This window comes from Verruconis gallopava (assembly GCF_000836295.1).
Source record: "Verruconis gallopava strain CBS 43764 unplaced genomic scaffold supercont1.3, whole genome shotgun sequence".
Taxonomy (NCBI): domain Eukaryota; kingdom Fungi; phylum Ascomycota; class Dothideomycetes; order Venturiales; family Sympoventuriaceae; genus Verruconis; species Verruconis gallopava.
The window spans coordinates 380785-401163 of NW_015622139.1; the positions used below are offsets into that span (position 1 = coordinate 380785).

General features: G+C 55.0%; 7 protein-coding genes across 9 annotated transcripts; 3 read left to right on the top strand and 4 right to left on the bottom strand.

Moving 5' to 3' along the window:
• Positions 1-174: 174 nt before the first annotated feature.
• PV09_01070 lies at positions 175-3217 on the bottom strand. Of its 2 annotated transcripts, XM_016353911.1 has the most exons (2): positions 1917-3217; positions 175-1866 (listed from the first exon to the last, which is right to left on the bottom strand). In XM_016353911.1, exons 1-2 carry the CDS (start codon positions 2055-2057, stop codon positions 358-360), a joined length of 1650 nt encoding a protein of 549 aa, XP_016218006.1. In that variant the 5' UTR covers positions 2058-3217; the 3' UTR covers positions 175-357. The 2 variants fall into 2 exon arrangements, with proteins under 2 accessions (XP_016218006.1, XP_016218005.1); XM_016353910.1 differs by having other exon boundaries at positions 175-3217.
• Positions 3218-4774: 1557 nt separating this feature from the next.
• Positions 4775-9383, top strand: PV09_01071 (uncharacterized protein). The gene has a single exon (XM_016353912.1). The coding sequence runs from the start codon at positions 5913-5915 to the stop codon at positions 8580-8582; it is 2670 nt and encodes an 889-aa protein (XP_016218007.1). The 5' UTR covers positions 4775-5912; the 3' UTR covers positions 8583-9383.
• On the bottom strand, positions 8664-11761 carry PV09_01072. 2 transcript variants are annotated; one of them, XM_016353914.1, is made up of 3 exons: positions 11130-11761; positions 10498-10908; positions 8664-10365 (listed from the first exon to the last, which is right to left on the bottom strand). In XM_016353914.1, the coding sequence occupies exons 1-3, from the start codon at positions 11646-11648 to the stop codon at positions 9916-9918; spliced, it is 1380 nt and encodes a 459-aa protein (XP_016218009.1). In that variant the 5' UTR covers positions 11649-11761; the 3' UTR covers positions 8664-9915. The 2 variants fall into 2 exon arrangements, with proteins under 2 accessions (XP_016218009.1, XP_016218008.1); XM_016353913.1 differs by having other exon boundaries at positions 10498-10959.
• Positions 11762-11878: 117 nt separating this feature from the next.
• On the top strand, positions 11879-12322 carry PV09_01073 (uncharacterized protein; the record flags this gene model as incomplete). The annotated part of the gene is made up of 1 exon (XM_016353915.1): positions 11879-12322. The coding sequence occupies one exon, from the start codon at positions 11879-11881 to the stop codon at positions 12320-12322; it is 444 nt and encodes a 147-aa protein (XP_016218010.1).
• A 415-nt stretch (positions 12323-12737) lies between these two features.
• PV09_01074 (uncharacterized protein) lies at positions 12738-14578 on the top strand (the record flags this gene model as incomplete). The annotated part of the gene is made up of 1 exon (XM_016353916.1): positions 12738-14578. One exon carries the CDS (start codon positions 12738-12740, stop codon positions 14217-14219), a length of 1482 nt encoding a protein of 493 aa, XP_016218011.1. The 3' UTR covers positions 14220-14578.
• A 96-nt stretch (positions 14579-14674) lies between these two features.
• PV09_01075 (uncharacterized protein) lies at positions 14675-16642 on the bottom strand (the record flags this gene model as incomplete). The annotated part of the gene is made up of 1 exon (XM_016353917.1): positions 14675-16642. One exon carries the CDS (start codon positions 16640-16642, stop codon positions 14675-14677), a length of 1968 nt encoding a protein of 655 aa, XP_016218012.1.
• Positions 16643-18423: 1781 nt separating this feature from the next.
• On the bottom strand, positions 18424-20072 carry PV09_01076 (uncharacterized protein; the record flags this gene model as incomplete). Its single annotated transcript, XM_016353918.1, has 3 exons — positions 18424-18573; positions 18630-19122; positions 19171-20072. The coding sequence occupies 3 exons, from the start codon at positions 20070-20072 to the stop codon at positions 18424-18426; spliced, it is 1545 nt and encodes a 514-aa protein (XP_016218013.1).
• Between the last annotated feature and the right edge of the window lie 307 nt (positions 20073-20379).

The window sequence follows — 20379 nt, forward strand, 5'->3', positions numbered from 1 at the left end:
AAGCGTCCCCTGAATCTCAAGCCGCGGAGGTGGGCAGAAAACATAGCAGTCAATCCCTCGCTCCTCGTTCAACCACAAACTCCGCAACCCGTGACGTGACTCGGGAAGAGGAAGCGCGACTATTCGTGAGAGATGAGAGCAGGAGTGGGGGTAGTAGAGGGGGGGGGGGGGGGGGGGGGGGAAGAGGGCGTCGCAGGAATGTATTCAGCAAGCGCGTTGCGCTGAATATCGTGTTTGTGTGACGAACATGCCGGTCGCAGAGGACTGTCGCAACCAAAGTGCACCAGGGCATGCTCGCGAGCCCAAAGGAAACAGGCTCCGGGTGCGTGTCAAGTGGGTCACGGAAACGACACGCGCTCAAACCAGATCGATCGAAATGAAGCTCGCATCGCGTTCGGGCTCCATCAGCTGGCCGTCCATGATCCCGAGCCCATAACACTCGCCGATCAAGGTGAAGGTACCCTGCCCCTTGTTCTCACGCAGGACGTACGCTGCTTTTCCGCCCTCGAGTAGCCACAGCGTGTCTCCGGGCTGCATCGAGGCGGGACCGAGCCCGGCGTAGGGTTTGGAGGTGCGGAAGAGGCTGCGGGCGAACACGCATCGGTCTCGATCGACGTTTGCACCGCCGGCGGCGCGGTAATCCAGCAACATTATGATGCGATACATTTCCTCGTGGGACAGCGTCTTGTTGTACGCGTTGTTCAGCAGGACGGTCCATTTGCAGAAGAAGAGGACGAGCGCGTTCAGAGCGGCCTGATCTTGTCCGATCTCGTCCAACATGGCCATTGCTTTGCTTAGGCCTTGCTTCGTCAACCTCCCCTTGGTGTTGAATGTGGGCCACATGAGTTGGAGCCCGCTTTCGATAGAGGCACCGACGTCTTTCAAGCTCATCCCGTCCATGAAAGTGTCGCATTCTTTCAAAGCATCGATGATCATGCTGTTCAAAGCGTCGCCCCACATGGAAAGGAGAGCTATGCTCAAGCAAGCCGGATAAGCCTCGACGACGACGTCGACATACCGCGCACCCAACGTCAGGGTAGACCCGCGGACTCGAGGTCTCTCGAACGCCGTCGTACCCGTCAAGGTGGCATCGCAACCCGTGAGGGACACAGGAAAAACGGCTATGCCGACGGAAAAGTCTGGCACCCAAGATGGTAAGTCTACGAGCTTCCGATCGCCGCGTGGCTCGACGTTTGCAAGCATGTCGGTGTACGAGACTGTGTTTGCGTAGGCGCTGGCCGCCCACGTGAAGACCTGCTCGGGTGATTGGCGATCTAGTAAGTCTTCAACGCCCGGATGGAGAACCTTGGACGGACCCAGGAGCCTGCAGACGACACCAAGGACGGAGAAGACGCGGTCTGCGTCGAAAGCACACTCTCGCTCCCGCGTCCATTGCAAAAGCGAGCTGAGGTACTGCATAGCCACCTCGGTGGCCGACCGCTCCGGCTCTGGGTCCGCAGAAAAGTTCGCGAAGCAGCCTGGTCGGGAGGCGAACGGACGGATGTACTCATTGGCTACGCTGAAGAGGTGCACGGTCGGGGACAGGTTGTAGGAACAGTCCTGGATTTCTTCGAGGTTGGTGATCCACTCTCCGAGGTACATGAGCAAGTGGAGATGGTCTCCGACGCGGCTCTCGCCACATAAGTACACGACGCCTTTGGCCAGGGCGTACTCCTGCAGGATCCAGCACCGCCTGAACCAGCGCTTTCTTTGTATGAAGCGTAAGAACCGATCCCAGAGCTGAAGCCAGTCACCACCCATTGGTTTCAGGTCGAGCAAGTCTTGCAAATGCTTCTCGTCGGTCGGCGAATGTTTCTGCAGCCGTTTCGCATACGCGTCCCACGATTCGTCGTTGGACTTGTTATTCTCCAGAGCCGTTAGAAAATGATCGTTCATCCACCGGAATGCGTCGATACCCTCGTCGTTGTTTCCAAGCCAGACCAAGACGCCCCTGGCGTTGTGGTAGATGTCGCCCATAAGACGTACCTGCCGCGATCTTTCGGCGTCGTCGGCCTGGTTGATACACACAGCGTCGATCCAGATGTCGCACGTGCCATCCTGGCGGCGAAAGGACGGAGCGTAGTCGGCGTACCGCACCAGAAAGTCGGACAGGTTCTGGGTCAGGCTGATTTCAGACAGGAGGTGCTCGCAGCACAGGCCCGGATTGGGCACATCCGGCGTCCGTACAAAGTCGAAGACGATGTCGTCGAGGTCCGACTGATTCACGATACGCAAAGAATACGGGACGGAGAACTGGTCGGATCCGCTGGCCTGGTCTGGCGAGGACTCCGCAGGACCCCATGTGTACGAGAGCGCGATGTACGTGTCGGCGTCGTCCACGCTCCGGGTGGTCACGGCCGCGAATACGATGCAGAGCGCATGGTCTACGTAAAGAGGCCGCAGAAGGCGGATGGCCCTGGGTCCCGGGAGCGGGGTGTACTGGTAGGGCGGCAGGCTTCGGTCTTCGCTGTCGACGGACTTTCTTCGCGCGGCCCAATCCCGATGTGGATTTGAGATGAGGCGACCGCGATCCCGCGTCCTCCACCACAGATCCTGCCTCCACTCCGTGTCGGGTAGGGCAAGGAACTGGGCGACTCTGGCACGTTCCTCCATGCTGCGTGCGGGTGCGTCATGTGCGCATCATGCGGATGCCAGATGCATGCGTTGAGCGACTTGCCGGCGACTGAAACGGTCGACGAGCAGGGCCGACCAAGGGCTTTCATGTGGGCGGACACGTCTGGCAGTGTGGAGCAGCTCGTTTCTGATGAACCCGGACACTGCAGATACATAGACTCAGTAGTTCTAAACCGCCACTGTGGCGCAAGCTTCTAGCGTGATAGAAGTATGAAAGCTGATCGGCAAATGCGGTGTTTTTCTGCTGGCATGAGCACGACCCATCGCGCCCTCAACGCGAGGCTTTGTCTGCGCCAGTCAAAGTGTGCCGGGCTCGTGTGCAGAGAGCATTGTTACGCGGCTCGACTTCTCGAACTCCGGCATGATGCCCAGGCATTGGGTGACCCGGCCTGAGGCGTGTCTGTGACGACACTGGACAGGGTACGTAGTAAGCACCCATCGAAGGGCACAGGACAATTCAGCCCAGCGCAGCCTGCAAGAGTGGTTGGCTGTTGGGCCGCGGGAAGACTCGGAGAAAGGCCGGGGCAAGGAGAGAGAGAGGCAAAGGGTGGATTCAGTCGAGCCCGTCTTCGCGCAACAGTGACATCAACACCAGATCGAACGGCGTGCTGGTGCCGCGGAGACGGGAATAGCACCCAGGTGTCACGGCGGAGCGGCAAAGGCAGCAGAACGGCCGTGGCCCGGCGGGCGTGCACAAATCACAAACACGCGGGCCTGCTCCATGCGATGGCGAAATGCGATGGCCGAGCACAGCACGCGCGGCAGGCGTACGGGGAGCATGGAATGGCACAGCGCAGGAAACCAGAGAGGCGGCGATGGCAGCGCGATGGCAGGCGTGGTGGGCGAGACAGGAACCCGTCCGGGCGAAAAGCCAGAGACGGGCGGGCGGTGATTGCGGATGGGATAGAAAGATGTTGGATCTGATGCCGGCGCCGAGCACGCGCTGCGACGCAGCGGAGCGCGGTCAAGAGCTTGAGGCTTCAGGCACGAATCTCTCTCTCTCTCTCTCTCTCTCTCTTCATCTGTGCAAGCGGTGGGGGACGGGCACGCAATGGCGATGCACATGTGATGTTTGGCGTGGTTGGAAACGGGCGTGCAGCAGTGCAGCCGGGTCCCGCGCGACGCAAGACGGGGTCGCCATGGACGAAGCTGGCGCTGGCTGGTTGTGCTCCTGTCGCTGCTGTCGGCCTGGTCCTGCTCGTGTGCTCCTCCTCCTCCTCCTCCTCCTCCTCTTCTTCTCCTTCCTCTCCTTCTCATTCGTGCTCATTCGTTGGCCCTCTCTGCGTGTGTCGAGATGATCGACTGGCGCTGATACTGGCCGGTGCCAGTGAGCGTGTGCTTTGCTGCCGCCGCTGTGCGCTCGGGCGATGCGCATCGCGGGGGTGGGCCTTGTCTCTTGGGCCCCCGCCGATGTCAGCGAGGAGGACAACGCGTGTGTACTTGTTGGGAGTCGGTGTGCGGATGCCAGTGCGACTGTGAGCTGGCAGGAGTCGACGATGCCCGGTGGAGAAGGATGATCTCGTTGGGGATCTGATCTGTTTGTTTGTGTTGTTTCGTTTCGTTTCCTGCACGCGTCTGCCGAGCGGACGACAGACTCGGGCCTTTGCGGTGGGCTACGGACAGCGCGCGCGTGTGTGTTCATACGACACCCCATCTATCCATCCGTGAGCTCTTGTATGTCATGTACGACTGTGCATCGTGTGTGCTTACGATTGTACTGCTTCCTTTCCGGCGCTGCTGCGTTTTGCTGTTCAATCTCGATATGTACTCTGTCCGCGTACGCGTCTTTGGCGTCACCTCGCTTCGCACCCTCACGCGCACACTCTCTCTCCCTCTTTCGCCCTCTCTTCTCCATTCCTCTTCGTGCATGACCCGAGCATACCCCCTCTGCTGCTCTTCTCCTTCTTCGCCTGCTCCGCAACCCCCGTATCACCCCGTCGTCCCGCCCAGACACCGCGTTTGGCCAGCGCGGGGCCCGATGACGCAGTAGACAGCCGGGCCGGCACTAGGCAAGGCTGGCAGCGCGGCGGGTCAAGCAGCAGGGACAAGCACATGCAGCGGCCTTTACTTTGTTTAGTTACGTTGACGGCGGCGACCTGTTCACAAGTTTACTTGCGTACCTTTGCTGGGGCCGCTCCTTCGACCAACTTGGCTCAGACCCTAAACAAATAACTTCCCGCCTAGCCGTTGTGCGCCTTTCCTCCGCTCTCTGAAGCTCCAAGGCCCGAACCACCATATTCTCCCATCTCCACCTCCACCTCCCATCTCAATTCTGATCCGCCATTACACACTGCTGCTGCTCCGTCGCTGCTTCTGTTCATAGCCGGTCATCAGCTACAAATCCCCCCCCGGCTGCCCAGCTGCTTGTCAGCCTCTGCTTCCAATCCACTATCGTCGGCAGACCATTGGTGGTTTTGCGCGTGACTCGGTCCCCGCCGCCACCAACATCCACTCTAGTTACGCGCAACCCAGATCTGTCAGAAGACGCTGAAGAAGAAGGGAAGAAGCAGCGTTATCAGACACGCTCGTTATCTAGCTGATCGACCACTCTGCCCCCCCATTCCATCTCAGCCATGTTTCAGTGGCGCGCGAGCTAGACCTGCCACGCTTACAAACACTCATATCCACACACTTGCCTTTCATACCATCACAAGCACACTCCTCCACACCACCAACACCTCCACCACGCCCGTCTGGAGGAGTGCCCACCACCCACTCCATTCGTGCGGAAGCGGTGCTGTAGTGTGCAGGATCAAAAGTCTTGGGGAAAAAGTCAGGATCGGTCAGCAGACAGGCTCTGCAGAGACTCTCACAAATTGGACGTTCAAGACACTGGGGCACGCGCCTGTACTGATAGAGAGACACCTGTGATAGCCGTGCCAACAAAAGTTTGGCATCGACAGGTGCAGCAAAGATCCTCGTCGGTACCCCTCTCCTCTTCGTCACTCACCTCTGCCCGAACGGGCGCATTAAAGTTAACAATTCGCGTTTCCGTTGTCCCCCACAGCTTTATCCTAACCGCATCTTCTATACTGGGAAGGAGAACAAAAGAAAAGGCAAAAGCCAGAAGCCTGCCGGCAATTAAGTCTGGCTGACTTTCTTGCTTCTGTCTGCCTCGTTCTGTTTTTCTTTCCAACGTCTCACCCACTGAGAAGAGCCGCGCGTTTGACATCACCGCTCTCGTTCCGTCCGTGTGCCCACCCACCTCCAAGCAGTGCGGAGCCTGCACCTCACTTTTTTGAACACCCAACAACGACCCTCCCGGATCTGCCGGCAGAATGGGCAATAACCCGACCAAGGAGTCGAGGTCGGGGTCATCACAGTCCGACGGTCGCTCGGCTGGCGGCGACGCCATCGCACCGTCTTCTTCACACAGATCCGGCACGTCGACCTTGCAGTCGTCGAACGGCGACCATGGCAGGAGACGGGGAAACAGCAGGCACGACATGAGTCTTTTCAGGCTGGGCGCACATCATGAACCAGATCCTGCGGATCCGGCCGCACGGCGGGAGACGCGCGCAGAGCGTGAGGCTCGCAAGCGAGAGAAGGAGCGCGAGCAACGTGCCATTGAGCGGGAGCGTAGCATCAAAGAGGAGGGCGTGGACGGCGGATACCTTGTCACTCTCGGCACATACACGGGGCCGGAGGACTTCAGCAAGACAGTCGTACGGCAGCTCATGATCGAGAGGCGCTTAGCCCCCTTCTGGAAGGGCTTACAGGACCACGAAGATACCTGGGCCGACAACCAAATTGTCGCTGCCGTGCGAGGGGAGCCAATCCCGGAACCGGGCCCGACTCCAACGGCCGAGCAGCTGCTGAAGGGTTCGAATACGACGACCACAGTCACGGGAGCGGCAGCTGCGGCTTCGTCGTCTTCGTCAAGTGCACTACCAACCAGCAGCGGAGGCACTCTAGCTCCGCCCGCACCAGGACCTCCTCTCGCGACGGAGCGCCCGCGTTCCCCGTCGAACCCGGAGCACTCAGTCTCGACGCTGTTCGGTCCGCAGCCGGCGTCATTCAGGACTCGCGCACGCACGCTCGTCTCACTGAGCACGCCACGCAACAACTCGCAGACGGATATGACTCCCACCGAAGTGCATCTGCCCAAGGACCCTTACGTCAATGGCCAGCCTCTCGAGGTCTTCCTGTACAAGAATGCGGCCGAATGTCCCATCTGCTTTTTGTACTACCCACCGTATCTCAACAGGACGCGATGCTGTGACCAGCCCATCTGTTCCGAGTGCTTCGTGCAAATCAAGCGCCCGGACCCCCATCCGCCGGAGCACCACGACGACGTCGACTCGAACAATCAAAACCAGACAACTCCTGCGGAGGCAGAATACGAGCTGGTGTCCGAAGCGGCAACATGTCCCTTTTGCAAGCAGCCAGAGTTCGGCGTGACATACGATCCGCCGCCTTTTCGCCGAGGCGTCGTGTATAGCGAGCACCACCGTCTCGGCAGCGTCATGTCTGCCATGTCGTCCTCCTCGTCCATCAACTCCCAGTCACCCGGCAGCGGCTCGCGGCGTCGTGCTACCAGTCTGGCCGCCGACGCTCCCAATGTCGTCACAACAGATATTGTGCGTCCGGACTGGCGCAAGAAGCTCGATGACGCACGCGCGCACGCTTTGAGGCGTGCCGCTGCGGCGACAGCGCTGCACAATGCGGCGTACATGCTAGGGAACCAGGGAGATCTAGGGTCAAGAATCGCGTTTGGCAGAAGGAGGCGCACTCTTTTCGGGGACAACAACGGGAACGGGACGGAAGGGCTCCCGCATTTAAGTGCCTTGCTGGCTGCGCATAGCTCCTCCTCCTCCTCTCACGGCGGGCGACAGTATGGCGGTAATGAGCAGCAATTCCCTTCGGTCGATCTGTTTCCTGGGCGGGGATCATCGCGGCGGACGCGTCTCGAAGATTTGGAGGAATTGATGTACATGGAGGCCATACGGCTGAGTCTTGCCAGCGCAGAGGAGGAGCGCAAGAAGGCGGAGAAAGAAGAGGCAAAGCGCGCGAAAAAGGAGGAAAAGCAGCGTGCAAAGGATGCCAAGAAGGCTGCTAAGGACGCGAAGAAGAGTGGTAGCGTTGAGGCGGGGGGCGCGAGCGGTATGTACGCTGCGAGCCTCAACGAGAGCGAGGCCAGTGGGTTTGTGGGTAGCGCTGGCGGGGAGGCGAGTGCGTCAACTTCGGCGGCTGCGACGACGGCAGGGAAAGGCAAGGCGCGTGCGGAGAGCGGTAGCCACACGCCGTCTCCTGAGCCACCCTCTACCATGCCCAAGGACGATCCGCAAGCCTTCCTCGAGCAGTCCCGTGCGAACATCCAGTCTGCACCCATGTCTGTCCCAGGCTCGCAGCAGCACTCGCACGCCTCTACGCCGCCGCATCGCCAAGCGCTGCGACATCTGTCGAGCGCTTCATCCGCCTCATCACTCATCGACTCGCAAGACACCAGCCCGAACGCCTCCGGGCTGCATCTTGACCAGGGCGGCTCCTCTTCAGCTGTTGGGGGTCCATACTCCGAGACACCACCGGGCGGTGGTGCGGGGACGGAGCCTATGTTTAACTTCCGCAGCTTGGCCGCCGTCATTGGTAATGAGGAGGGTACTAGCGGCGACAACAGCCCCCTCGTCGAGCATGCAGATCCTGGCCCTTCACCGCCCCTGAGTCCCGGAATGAGCGGTCATGGCAGCGGCGAGACCAAGTCGTCGCCCAAGGCAACCACGCCGCCAGACCGACCGCTGAGCGCGGGTGAAAGGCTGTTTGGCGTGACGAGTCCGCTTCCCCCGACGCTGCCAACACTGCGGGAGCTAAGCGGCGGCGATCATGGTGGTGCAACTGAACCTATCGACGGCACTGTACTAGCAAGAGAAGAGAGCAATCCGTACGACGCAAAACATTATGGAGACATCAGTATCTTGGACAGCATTGGCACCTTTTCGCCGGCGCGGTGACGCGCTTCGACGTCTCGGAGGACGCTCTCGCGACTAAATCAAGACATCAAAGTAACGAAAGCAAAAGGAAAAAAAAAATAACGGGAAGCCGAATTATTCAGCCCAAAGAGTCATATTTGCTGTCCTCGTCGTAAGAGTCCACATCTGATCTCCAGTCCTCCACCTCATCATAATTATCATCATCATCATCATCATCGTCGTCGTCGTCGTCGTCAAGATCGATTTCATACGCTTTTGGGGGGCTTTGGAAAGCAATTCTTCTCTCACGACTCAGTAAGGGAATGTTCAAAGAAATGGGGGATCATGGAGGAGAAATGTACATCCCTCCTGGCGCATTCACTGAATTATTTTTTTTTTCTTTTTTCCGTCTTTTTCATGTCGCTTACCGCTTCCTGTGGACGCTGCCTTTAAACGTCACGAAGACGAGGGCGAGGGCATAGGTTTTTACGCGCATCGCACGGAGGCACAGACATGACACTCTCACAGTTGCTCTTCAACAAGTCTTCCCATTCCACGCACACACGCATAAACAAACACACCCGCATACACACACATGCCATGTCCCACACATGTATGTACATTTGTGCACGTCTTTAGAGAGGGCAGGGAGGAGCGAGGAGAAATCGTTATGAGAACAATCTTTGCCCATTCAGTCTTTAGCGACGAATCGGTCACCTGGGAAAATTAGACGTCATTGCTCGAGGCCAAAAAAAAATCGAGGCTGTTTCCTGCCCCTCTGCACGTCTTCCCTTATTTTGTTCCGTTTCCCCACTTTTTCTTCTTCTTTTCCTGCGAGACTCCGTTCCTAAAATTCGCACGATGATCATAAGTCGCGTACGAAGCGGTGGAATGTCATCTGTGTAGGTCTCGCTCCTTGTTCCTCCGCTTGGCCCCCTGGAGCGCTGGCGCAAGGCAGATGTCCTCCAAGAACGCGCGCGCCTCCAACCAAAAAGAGATAAGAACGTAGAATAGCAGAACGTGTCCAGGTCTCCTCCAGCCGCGCATCCCTTTCGTCTTTGACGCTGATTCCCTTCCCTCGCCCCCAGAACTCCTTCCGTGAAAAACCAAAAACACACATACCTTGGCGCCCCGGCCAGCCCGGCCTTCCCAAAGCCTGGTCCAAGCCGTGATATAAAAGAATAAGAAAAAGAAAAAGCAACCGTAGTGACGTCTTGCTCTGCTTCGAACGAGCATAAGAGGGGGCGGGGGGGGAAGCAAAATGGATATAAAAAGTAGAAGAAAAATAGAGGGTAGTTCAAAGGGAAGTCTTCAGCAACAAGGCGAGGGGAGCAAATTGGTGAGAGGTACGAAATGCGCGGATTTCTAGAAGTGCTCAGGATCCACTCATGCCTACGTCGCCGCCGTTCAGGCCGAGGCTCAGCGGCCGGACGTGATGGCTGAACACGTCGTCGTTCTCGTCCACGAGCCAGTCGAGGTCCTCCGTCTCGGGCGGCAGCGTTCTGGCCAGACCGTTACCCGCCTTTGGATAGTGGGCGGGCGGATCGGTGTCGTAGCCGTCGTAGGGCTCTTCAGCGTCGCCTGCGTTGCCGGCGCCGTTGTGGAAGGCTGCCTCGGACGTGTGGTGGGTTGTCACTGCGGCCGTCGCAGAGAGGGAAGCCGACGATGCCGCAGACGACGTTGTTGCGGTCGCTGCTGTGGTTGCGGGAGGTGCGGCCGGGGGATTCGTGCTGGGGAAGAGAGCGAGGGTGGGTTGGAGCGACGAGGCGCGGAGAACGATCTCGACCAGTCTTGCGTGGGGCAAGGCATTCAACCGCGAACGTTTCTGTGGTGCGGCAAGGAAAAGCATCACGGGTCAGCAAACACGTTCCGAGCAGTCAAGGGTGCGCGGTGGAAGGAAATGAAAATGCGTCCAAGATTGGTACGGGTGTTCGAGCCGGGAAGGATATGTGCATACCTCGTCCATGCTGAGGCGCTCGCCAGATACCAGACCTTCGTCGTCGCCTTTCTCGAGTCCAGCCCGCGCTTTCACACACTCGACGCAGAACCATTCTTTCTCCTGCACTTCCACCACCTCATTCTCGATCGGCGGGTCGTGGCAGTACTGGTGGTACGGCGTGCTGCACCCGTCGCAAAACACGATCTGATTGTTGGTCGGGCTGGTGGGCCGGTGACACATTTTGCAAACGGCGGCGTCGATGTTGCGTCGATACGGTCGTTTCTTCTTGTTGGGATGCGAGGCCGGCTCTGGGATGACGGGCACGTATTGCGACGGCTTGTTGACGAACCTCCCAGACTTGGTCACCTTTGGCAACGGCGTGTACGAGGCAGAGGCGTGTGAGGCGTCGTCTGAGTCGTCCGAGTCGTCCTTTGTTTTGGTGTGGTCAGCGTCCGAGTCTGAGGTTGTATCATTCCAGGCCTGTCATGATCCCGCACTGTTTAGAAAAATTGTTCCTTTTTTGTTGTAATATCTGTTGCGTTGACATGCATATGTATATTTGTGTGTTTGCTGTGTGCATTGTCGTGGACCGTGATTGTCTGGAGCAATTGACACACAGAGTGCTGCAAGAAGGCGACGAAAACACTCACATCGCTCTCCAAGCTCTCGCTTCGTTTGCGCTTCCCGCCCCGTCCACCACCTCTCCCTCGTCCCCTTCCTCTTGCCGTCTTCCCCCTCCCTCGTTCCGAAGTTGGTGTCGCAACTGAGCCTGGCGTGCTTTCGCTCGGTGACCGTCCGTCCGCCCCGCGTGCCTTTTTCCCTCCACGTCCTCGCTTGGGCAGAGTGCTAGTCGTCGGTATTGGCAATTTGTCGCTCATCACCATACTCTTCATGAGCTGTTCCCGCGCGGCTTCGTAGCCAGGGGTCCCGCTCCCCGCGACGCTCGCGCGCGCGCGAGCCAGCAGCTCGGCGGTGCTAGCGGAGAGAGTGGGAAATGTGGGCATGGAGCTGGTGCTCGTAGTGGGCGCACTGCCATTTCCCGTCTTCGTCGTCGTCGGCGTCAGTGCTGGTGTCGTACTCGAGGTGACCGGTATCGCCGCAACCGGGGGTGGTTGCGACGGATTCGAGCTGCCGTTTGGGGGCGCCGACGCACCCGACGCGGTATCCATTGGGGGCAGGGATATTCGATTTGGCTACGCGACAGTCATAGCAGTCAGGCTTCCGGGGCATTCGCACTGCATCGATGGGATCTGGAGGTGGGTGAATAGGTTCACTATGGTTGTTGGAGGTCTGAAGGTCAAAGCTTCCTCGAGAGCTGGAGATGCAGTCGGATCAGCGCCTGGTTTTGGTCTCGCTTGGGCCGGGCATTCGTCCACGCTGAGCAACTTCGCCTTGGAGGATGCATCTTCAACTCTATAATGTATCATCACATCCCAATACCACTTACTGGGAACTTATCCTCTTACGCTTCCCCTGCTACTCGAGCGAAAGTCGTGACCGTGCAACGTTTGTGAAGAATGAACTTTTGCCCTGGAATGCAGACTTACCTTGGAAGCTACTAGTGATACTGTTGTTCTATCGTACTCGCAGTCTTCCAGACTACAGCCGCATTACGTGTATGAGGTTCATTTTGGGGATCCTTATTCTACGCAACCTTCCATCGCGGTTACTTCACGGACGTGTAGCGAAATTCAAACCACCAAATCACATACTGAATTCCACACCCGTACAGAGGAGCCAACAGCGGGCGGGCCAAAATCAACCATGGCATTTGAAGTGCCATCCTCAGATACAGAACATGATCGTAAGCTTTCCTTCAAGGAGAACGTCAGATCTGAATTAGTACTATAATTCTTTCCCTTCATCCCAACAGTGAGTATCGTAGCCAACAATAGAATCAAGCTGACGCGTAAAGAATTTCTTGGCCATAATAAGTTATGAATAGGCTAGGGCTCTTCTCAATGGCCCGAATTGCTATTATGAGGGTTGGAAGTTGCTTCGGCTAGCGATGGATTTTGCATATTGTGGTGACCAACTTCCTAGTCTATTGTTCACTATTCACCACGCCTGATATAAGAACCTTACTCAGAAGTATCTCTTTCCACTTCAGCTAGCACAATGGTCCTTATTCACACCAACTAGAGTCTCTGGTCAGACTCTTAATCCCTTTTTAGACACTCAACCTGTTTTCTATCATCGTTTCAGAACTCGCGAAGTACTTCCTTTTGAATCACATTAGCAGCGAAATTAAAGCACATATGGCACCTAAATCATCATCAACGGTCACGAGCTCCAAACCCGACGTGGAGAATAGCCAGGGCCCATCTACTAGAATCACACGCAGCAGTTCCAAGCTGCCAAAGAACGTTCTCGGTCGGGGTGCCTCCGCATTCCCAACTCCAGCAGACACTACCCGGCAATCCACTGCCCAGCCGCGGTCCACACGCAGTAAAAAGCGTACTATATCTGATTCTCAAGAAGATGTTAATCCGGGTGCCATGGTCGACTTCGTGCCGGTCACGAAGAAGACTCGCACTGTTGAACCTCTGGCGCCCCCACGCATGAAGAAGGCTGCCATAGGAGTGAAAAGGAACAACACCAAGATTGCCAACGCAGAAGAATCAAATCAAGAGACGACTCAAGATCTGACCGCGAAAGCTGCTTCCGAAAACCACGGCAAATCCCGCGCAACACCGTCGTTATCATCACTTAAACGCAAGGCGTCTGCTGACATTCCCATTCAGTCAATCGAGGCATCAGCATCTGGCTCTGCTGCTACGAGGCGTTCGACTCGTTCCTCGAAGCGTGTCAAAACGGAAACTGTCGCTGCTACTATTATCACCACTGCTGCTACAGATCCGCACAAGGCGAAGGCGATTCTAAAGGCTGCTCCAAAGGCTATCAAGAGCACGAGCAAGAGCAAGAGCAAGGCTAAGGTGGAAGAGGAGATTGACTTTAACATGGAGCACGTAGCTACACGCTTTCCACCGCAACCTGTCATAAATGTCACCCACGTTCGTACTCAAGCATTCCAGACAATGCTCGAATACGAGTACCGCAAGAATCGTGATCATTCTGGCCATCGTAGCAATGTCACTCTCATGGAGGCTCTCGTGCGCAAAAGCAAGGCTGCTTTTGCTCCTGACGTCTATTTGCCACCACCACCAGTGAGAGAGCCGCCTCGTCTGTTGCCGCCTGCGCCAGCACCAGAAGAGCTCAAAAAGTCGACTCTGAAACCAATTTCTGGCGCGATTACAACTCTAACCGCAGTTGATCAATCAAATATTCTTGAGAGCAGTCGTCGAACTCGCAATCCTAAGCAGGTGGTGAACAAGCTCTCATCTTCTACAACACAGCATGCCGCTAATTCAGTTGCCAACGAAGTAGTGGGTCCATCCTCAGCCACACGCACTGGTGGTCAGCAGCCGACCAAAAAACAGCGAAAGCGCAAAGAGCGTGCTGCAGCTGCCACTACGCAAACGAATAATGTCGAGGAAGAAGAACCTGAGGAGCCATGGCCCGCACACCCTCCTCTCTGCTCACGTACACCGAGTCCGTATCCGGGGGAGGAGCGGGAGCCCAAACCTGAGCAAGACGAAGACCCAGATGATCTTTATGCTCCGAGTATATTGACAACAATCCCTGGGCCAGATGGGAACCGCTACAGGGAGTTCAGGAGGACAAACCCAGAGACGGAGAAGGAGGAGGTATATTGGATCCGAGTACCAGAGAGGAAGTAGATTCGGCGATATAGGGTATTATGGCGAGGCCTAGAACTAAGTGACAGGCGCTATGTGGTAATGATCATGGTTGGACGTGCTTTTTCTAGGGGTAAGGAGTCAAGGTTAAGAAGCTGAACATGCGTTGTCGATTATGATTATTGACGCCATCCGTAACAGCTTATACACCCTCGTAAAATGATCATTGGGGGACTGTGGATCTGAAAATCTGGGCCACAGGCTGACGGACAGCATGATGCGCCTATCGACATGAGTTTCGATGCCGTCTACTGAGAAAATATAAAATCGGAAAGGTGGTGGGCTGTACCAATTATATGTAACCCTAGCAGGGAGCTGGAACAAACAGACGCATAAATGTACTTCAAGATAAAAAAAATCATTCATTACTACCAGTGAAGAGGGGTATCCGTTTGCAAATCATTCCGTCATCGTCATACACTGACCCATTTTCAATATCAAAAGAAAACGCGCATCTCTGGGCTGACAAGGATTTTCCTGGTTTTGTGCCCCTTGTAAAAAAAATCAGGCTTCTTGCTTTTTATGCTGCGGCGTCTGCCCAACGCCAAATTACGAAGGCTGTTCCCGCTGCTAGAGGTGCTACTGCTTTCAAAGGAACCACGAGCGCCTGCACTCTTATGAAGTTCATTCGAACAGTACTTCTCTCCCCCATCGAGAACAATCTCCCGGGTGATCAACAGGTCGTTCAAGCCCGCGATAAAGTCGTTGCTGCCTTGCACATCCGGGTCTAGGCTATATCTTATAGTGGAGTCGAGTGTGCCCATGTACGTCCGCAGCACGTAAGTGTGTTGCACGTTGCCTTCCTCGTCAGAGACCACGATTGTGATGAAGGGGTCCTGAGAAGCCGCCGTTTTCCTTCGTTGAGCCTCACGCTGCGCGCTCGGAAGACTCCAGTGGTTGAACGGATTTTCTTCCTCATCCGAGTTCGGAGAATCCGGAGACCAGCCAGGCTGTGGAGCGCAAAGGCGTTGTAGAACGCCACCGTCGTCCGAAGGAGCACGTAACACCTTGAGCTTGGGAAACGCATGCCCAGCAATGCTGTTTGCAAGGTCTTGAATAGAAGGTCCATACGCAATGGTATCCCAATGCAGATACTCCAGGCTGTTGCTGGCATAGAGTATGCCATCTTCATGCGGAGGGTCGCTGCCTAGGGGAAGGGCGGGCGAGACGTCTTGCGCAAGTGTGAATCGTTTAAGATTCGTGCACTTAGCGAGGATGTTGGAAATTAGAAGAGCGCTTGCAATCTCCAGTTTGATCAAAGACAAGTTTCGAAGTGTTATCGCTGCCGGCGTGTTGAAATAACGTGCCAATCCTTTCTCTGTGACACCAGGGATATCCTGCAAACGAAGTGACTGGAGCGATGGTGGAATTGCATAGAGTGTCCTGTCGCTGAATTGAGATGAATCAAAGTCAGAGATGAGAAGGTGTTTGAGCGAAGGAAGGTTGCGGAAAGTCGCAGCAAAGGAGCGGTAGTCCATGCGCCCGGTGGTCTGACCGAACAGACAGAGCAGCTCCAGATTTTTCCAGTTATCGTGACTCCGAAGAAATGCATCGTGGTTGTCGGCCTGCCCAAATTCGTCGTGGTTTGACCAGTAAACACCGTCCTCATCAACGCCCACGTCAGACCTTCGAAGTACCCATGTCTTTTCCTTTAAATTTCCACGAGTTGACAACGCGTGAGTCAGTCGGTCAAAGACGTGGTCGTAGGTCAGATAAAGCCCTGAGAACTTCTCCAGGTTTGGTGCTGCCATTACCAGAGATGCCAATGTGTTGATGATTGCTTGACGGGTTTTTATCTGGCTTTCTTGGTACACAATCTGCGCATCGGGAAAATGCATCTCTTTCACAAAACGTGACAGCAGTGGATTTTCCCTCAATGTCCTCCGCAGCAGCTTGAGTTTATGCCACGGCATCTCTGACGAGCCGTTGTGCGAGTCGGCCAAGATCCATATCTTGGAGTACAACTGCTGTTTTGCGGCACGGCACCACGCTCGGCTTGTTAGCGATAAGTTGTACAGGTCTCTCGTATAACAATTGATGCACGTTCCCGATGCGTCGCAAAAGTAGTTGAGCTCCAACCGTGTCACAATGCGCTCGTAGATTTCGTCTGGAAGCTCGCGAAAGATTCGTTCCGGCAGGCTCGAACGCCCGGCTGCAGGTCTTCGCGTGCTTCGTGGCATAGATGCTCTCATGGATCGATCGGCTTCCCATGGAGTTTTCACCAATCGCGGAACGTCCTCAAAGTGGATGCCATTCGAAGCGGAAGTTGCGCTGTATGAGCTCGCTGAGGCTCGTGAAGTAAACCCAGAAGCAGAGTCGTGTGAATAGCGCGACAAAGTGCCCTTGGAAGACGAAATAGTAGCAAGAGATATTAGGCTATCTTTCAGTGACATCTTATCCGCCATTGCTCTATATCTGCTGATAAGCTTCCTGCACGTACTTATGGGTTGAAGAAACTAAACAGCCTAGTGCTCAGCTGAAAGATGGCTCACATACCCACAATAAACGCTGTCAGGCTGCTGCTGTTGTCGCTGAAGGACCAACATAGCTAAAGATTTTCAAGTATGGAGGACAAATGAGAGTGTTGCATGAGCTGAGCAGTGGAACCTCGGAATCAAGAAACCAAAAGGATGAAGAATGATCGACGCTGCCGATGGAGGAGACGGTCAATTTTTCTGCGACCAGCAATAGAACTGATAATTCGCCGAAAAGGAACGCTATATCTGACTTCAGCTACATCGCCCTGCAGCCCCTCAAAGGCGCCGATCTGATGGCGCAAGCCCGCATCCACCTCCAGCAGCGCCCACCAAGTCCAGTGGCTTGAGGCTATTCCGTATCCGGTGCCAGCAAAGCGAGAGTCTGGTCGAGCCGAAAGTCGCTCTGGACTGCACGTGTGCCTTGAAGAAAAGCTGGTTAAGGCAGGGGGCGTGCCGCCAGCGACTGTTTTGAAGGACGTGTTCACATTGCGCAAAACGTAAGAGAGTTGCACGTTGAATACACGATTCAGTGAGCGCAGGACGTTTGAATGAAACAGGACCGTCTTTTTGACTCGGCATCTCGTGCTCCAACCCAAAGGATTCCGCAGGCGGGTGAGCTGGATTTAATTTACACCACAGCTTGGCCGGGGTTGTCCCGTTTGTTTCTTTTCGCCCAAGTGCCTGGAAGTTCCCGGCGCCCTGTGATTTGCGAGATCGAAATAGACCAAATCGAAACTTTTGAAATTCGTCTAATCGACTGCAAGGATCGAGCATCTCATCGTCCGATAATGCAAGGCCTCCATCCCGCATGTTCCTAGACTTGCACCGGGTTCAGGGCTGAAAGTGATCCGTTTTTGACAACAAATTTTCGATTGGGCTTATTGCTTGCATCGCCACGGCTTCCACAAGGCCTCTACGTGGCAATTGTTTTGAAAGCAGATCAAAGCTCGATGGTGAGTTTTGCTGTGGCCGCCATGACTCGGTTTGGGTCTGAATCAAAGCCTTTGACGGGTGCTACGTGCGACCGGACCCAAGTGACTGTAAAATATGCACGCCCAAAACGTGGCCTAAATGCAACTAAGTCCTGAATTCTGTTCTTTGCTCAGGCATACACTCGTCAGTCTTGATTCCAGAACGTCCTGGCGATTCTTCACGAGAGGCGCAATCCAGAGCGGCCCCCTTGTCAGCGTTGTGAAAGCGTTCCGCAAATTTGTTTCTCGCGGCAAACCAATTTCATGCTCCAATAGCACGAATTTCTCGTGACTGCGACTGTCGCTTAGGCAGACAGCCGACGCGTCGTCCACGAATCCTGAAACCACGGCTGTGTCCCGCCGCTAAAGAAGCACGTTGTGGCCGGCACCGACCGGAAGGCTGACGATATCTTAGAAAGCAGTCGGCATGAGCTAGAGCTAAACCACAATGTTGGGAACGCTTCTTTTCGTTTCCTCAGCTCTGACTCTGGACACGTCGTCGTGGACGAGTTGATGGGAGGCAAGCTGCATCACGACATGCTTTTAGTTCAGAAACAACCATGCAGTGAAGTGTCTGATGTTTTGCAAGGACAACAACACTTATCTATATTGTATCTATCTCTGTTGCAGAAACTTCTTCCTGCTACTCAGTTTAACCGGTTGCAAATTCACTCTGACAGTCAGAATTATTTTGCTCGAACTCAACCGGTCTGGTATTAGTCGTTTTCGAACTACATTCTAGTAGATGGGCTTCACGGCTAGGGTTGGTTCTCCCGTAATGGAGTCGAACTGGCCGATTCTAGCGTCTCTGGAAAATTTATTGCCAAAGATCGATTGGACGATCTCGCCGCCCCTCACGGCTAGGATGCTGAGCAACGAGTCGGCAAGCTGTTGGAGTTTACATGAGCCTCCGCATCTTTCCAATTAAATGAAGTTGAACTTACACCGTGTGTGCTCTCGCAGCAGCCCTGCAAGAAAACACCTGCATCGGAGCTTATGGCTCCTTCTTCGAAGATGACCCGGTAGTCACGCTCAACCTCCCAAGTCTTGCCAGGTGCGTCCCCACCAGGCATTAAGTATCTAGCTGGTGCAAGGAAGTCCTCGTGCATGTCTCGTGCATAGCCTGTGGCAAGTATGACTGCGTCAAAGTCGTGGCCGGTCAGTTGCCCGTCTCTTTCAATTTGCAATGTCAGTCTCTCGCTGGTCTCCGCGTCCACAGCAACAATATTACTATTATTCAAGATCCGATGTTGCCAACGCTCCTCGTCTGGTTGCACAAGACGCTGCATGTACAGTGTCTCGTACAGATGTTCGATTAGTTCCAGTCTGACCACACCGTAGTTTGTCAAACGATTATTGAGAATCATCGCAGCACGCTTCTCGGCAGGCTGGTTGAAGAAAGGCTGGACGCGGTCAGGGTCGAAGATTTCGTTCACGCTGGAAGACGTGTTAGAACCTTGGAGAAAACACACATATAAAACGTACAAAGGAGAGTCATCGCTAGGTTTCAAAGCGAAGCTTTTTAGAATCAACCTGGTATGGCAATTTGGATATCGGCTATGAAGATTGTTGAAGATTTCCGCCGCACTTTGGCCTCCTCCCACGACTGCGATTTTGTACGGCGCATTACGCTCCGGTAACATATTCTGAATCTGATACGCGAATTTAGAAGAGTGCAGCAAGCGCGGATGCTGCTCTGGAAATAATCGAGGTATATTTGGTCTGCCACCGGCGGCCAGCACCACGTACTTGGCCTTCCTTGTGCTTATAGCTCCTGTATGCTTGTTTCTAGACACCACAGCAAAGCTGTCTATTTGTTGTGTACCTTTCCAGGACTTCTCTGGCCTTACCTCGAGCACTTCTTGGTTGTAATGAGCAACGTCGTCAAACCACTCGGCACACCAGCGCAGGTAATCTTCGAATTCTATGCGCAAAGGAAGAAATGTGTCGAGATTTGAAAACTGGACAAGCCTGCCTTTGGTATGCAGGTAGTTTAGAAAGGTGAATGAGCTCCGCGGGTTACGCAGTGTTGCCATATCCTTAATGAAGGAGATCTGCATCTTCGAGCCCTCAAGCAACATTCCCGCGTGCCATGCAAATCGCGGTTGCTGCTCGAGAAACGCAACCTTGGGGCCATTCTCGCTGCTCCCTAGGCCCTCTTTCTCTAAGGAATCGTGCAAGGCGATGGCAATTGCTAGAGAAGCTGGACCGAAGCCAACACAAACAAGATCATGCAGCTCATTCTCGTCGGTTGGCTGCAGGTACGACCTGTTTCCCTTTTCGAAGTTGTCGAGGAAGAATTCCGCATTTGCACCATTTGAATAACCCCCACTTCCGTTCACATGAACCTCCTCAAAGTTTGTTGAATGAATAGCGTACGGGCTCATGATTGCCGCGCTCGATTTGCCCGGAGTACGGTTTTATTTGGCTTTAGTCCAGTGGAGGCAATCCCTACAATATGGAAGATTTTCTCAAGATTGTCTATCGGTGGGGTGCTAACAAAGGGAGATGCAAGCGCCGCGGCAGCTGACAAGAGAATATATCTTCTGGCTTGATGACCCAAGCTACAACGATAGTATGCTCCAATCTTTCTCGTCAAGGTAATTGCGTTGCAGCCCAATAACTTGCCCAAAGTTATCTAGCGAAGAGGACCCGGTAGAGCGGTCAAATTAGGAGGGGAACGCAAACAAACTG

Excerpts from the sequence above, each read along its gene's own strand:
- PV09_01071 (XM_016353912.1), top strand. The coding sequence starts at position 5,913 with ATGGGCAATAACCCGACCAAGGAGTCGAGGTCGGGGTCATCACAGTCC.
- PV09_01070 (XM_016353910.1), bottom strand. The coding sequence starts at position 2,613 with ATGGAGGAACGTGCCAGAGTCGCCCAGTTCCTTGCCCTACCCGACACG.
- PV09_01072 (XM_016353913.1), bottom strand. The coding sequence starts at position 11,648 with ATGGATACCGCGTCGGGTGCGTCGGCGCCCCCAAACGGCAGCTCGAAT. Across the intron at positions 10,960-11,129 it reads GCGAGAGCTTGGAGAGCGAT|GCCTGGAATGATACAACCTC; the intron begins GTGAGTGTTTTC and ends GGATCATGACAG. Across the intron at positions 10,366-10,497 it reads AGCGCCTCAGCATGGACGAG|AAACGTTCGCGGTTGAATGC; the intron begins GTATGCACATAT and ends GCCGCACCACAG.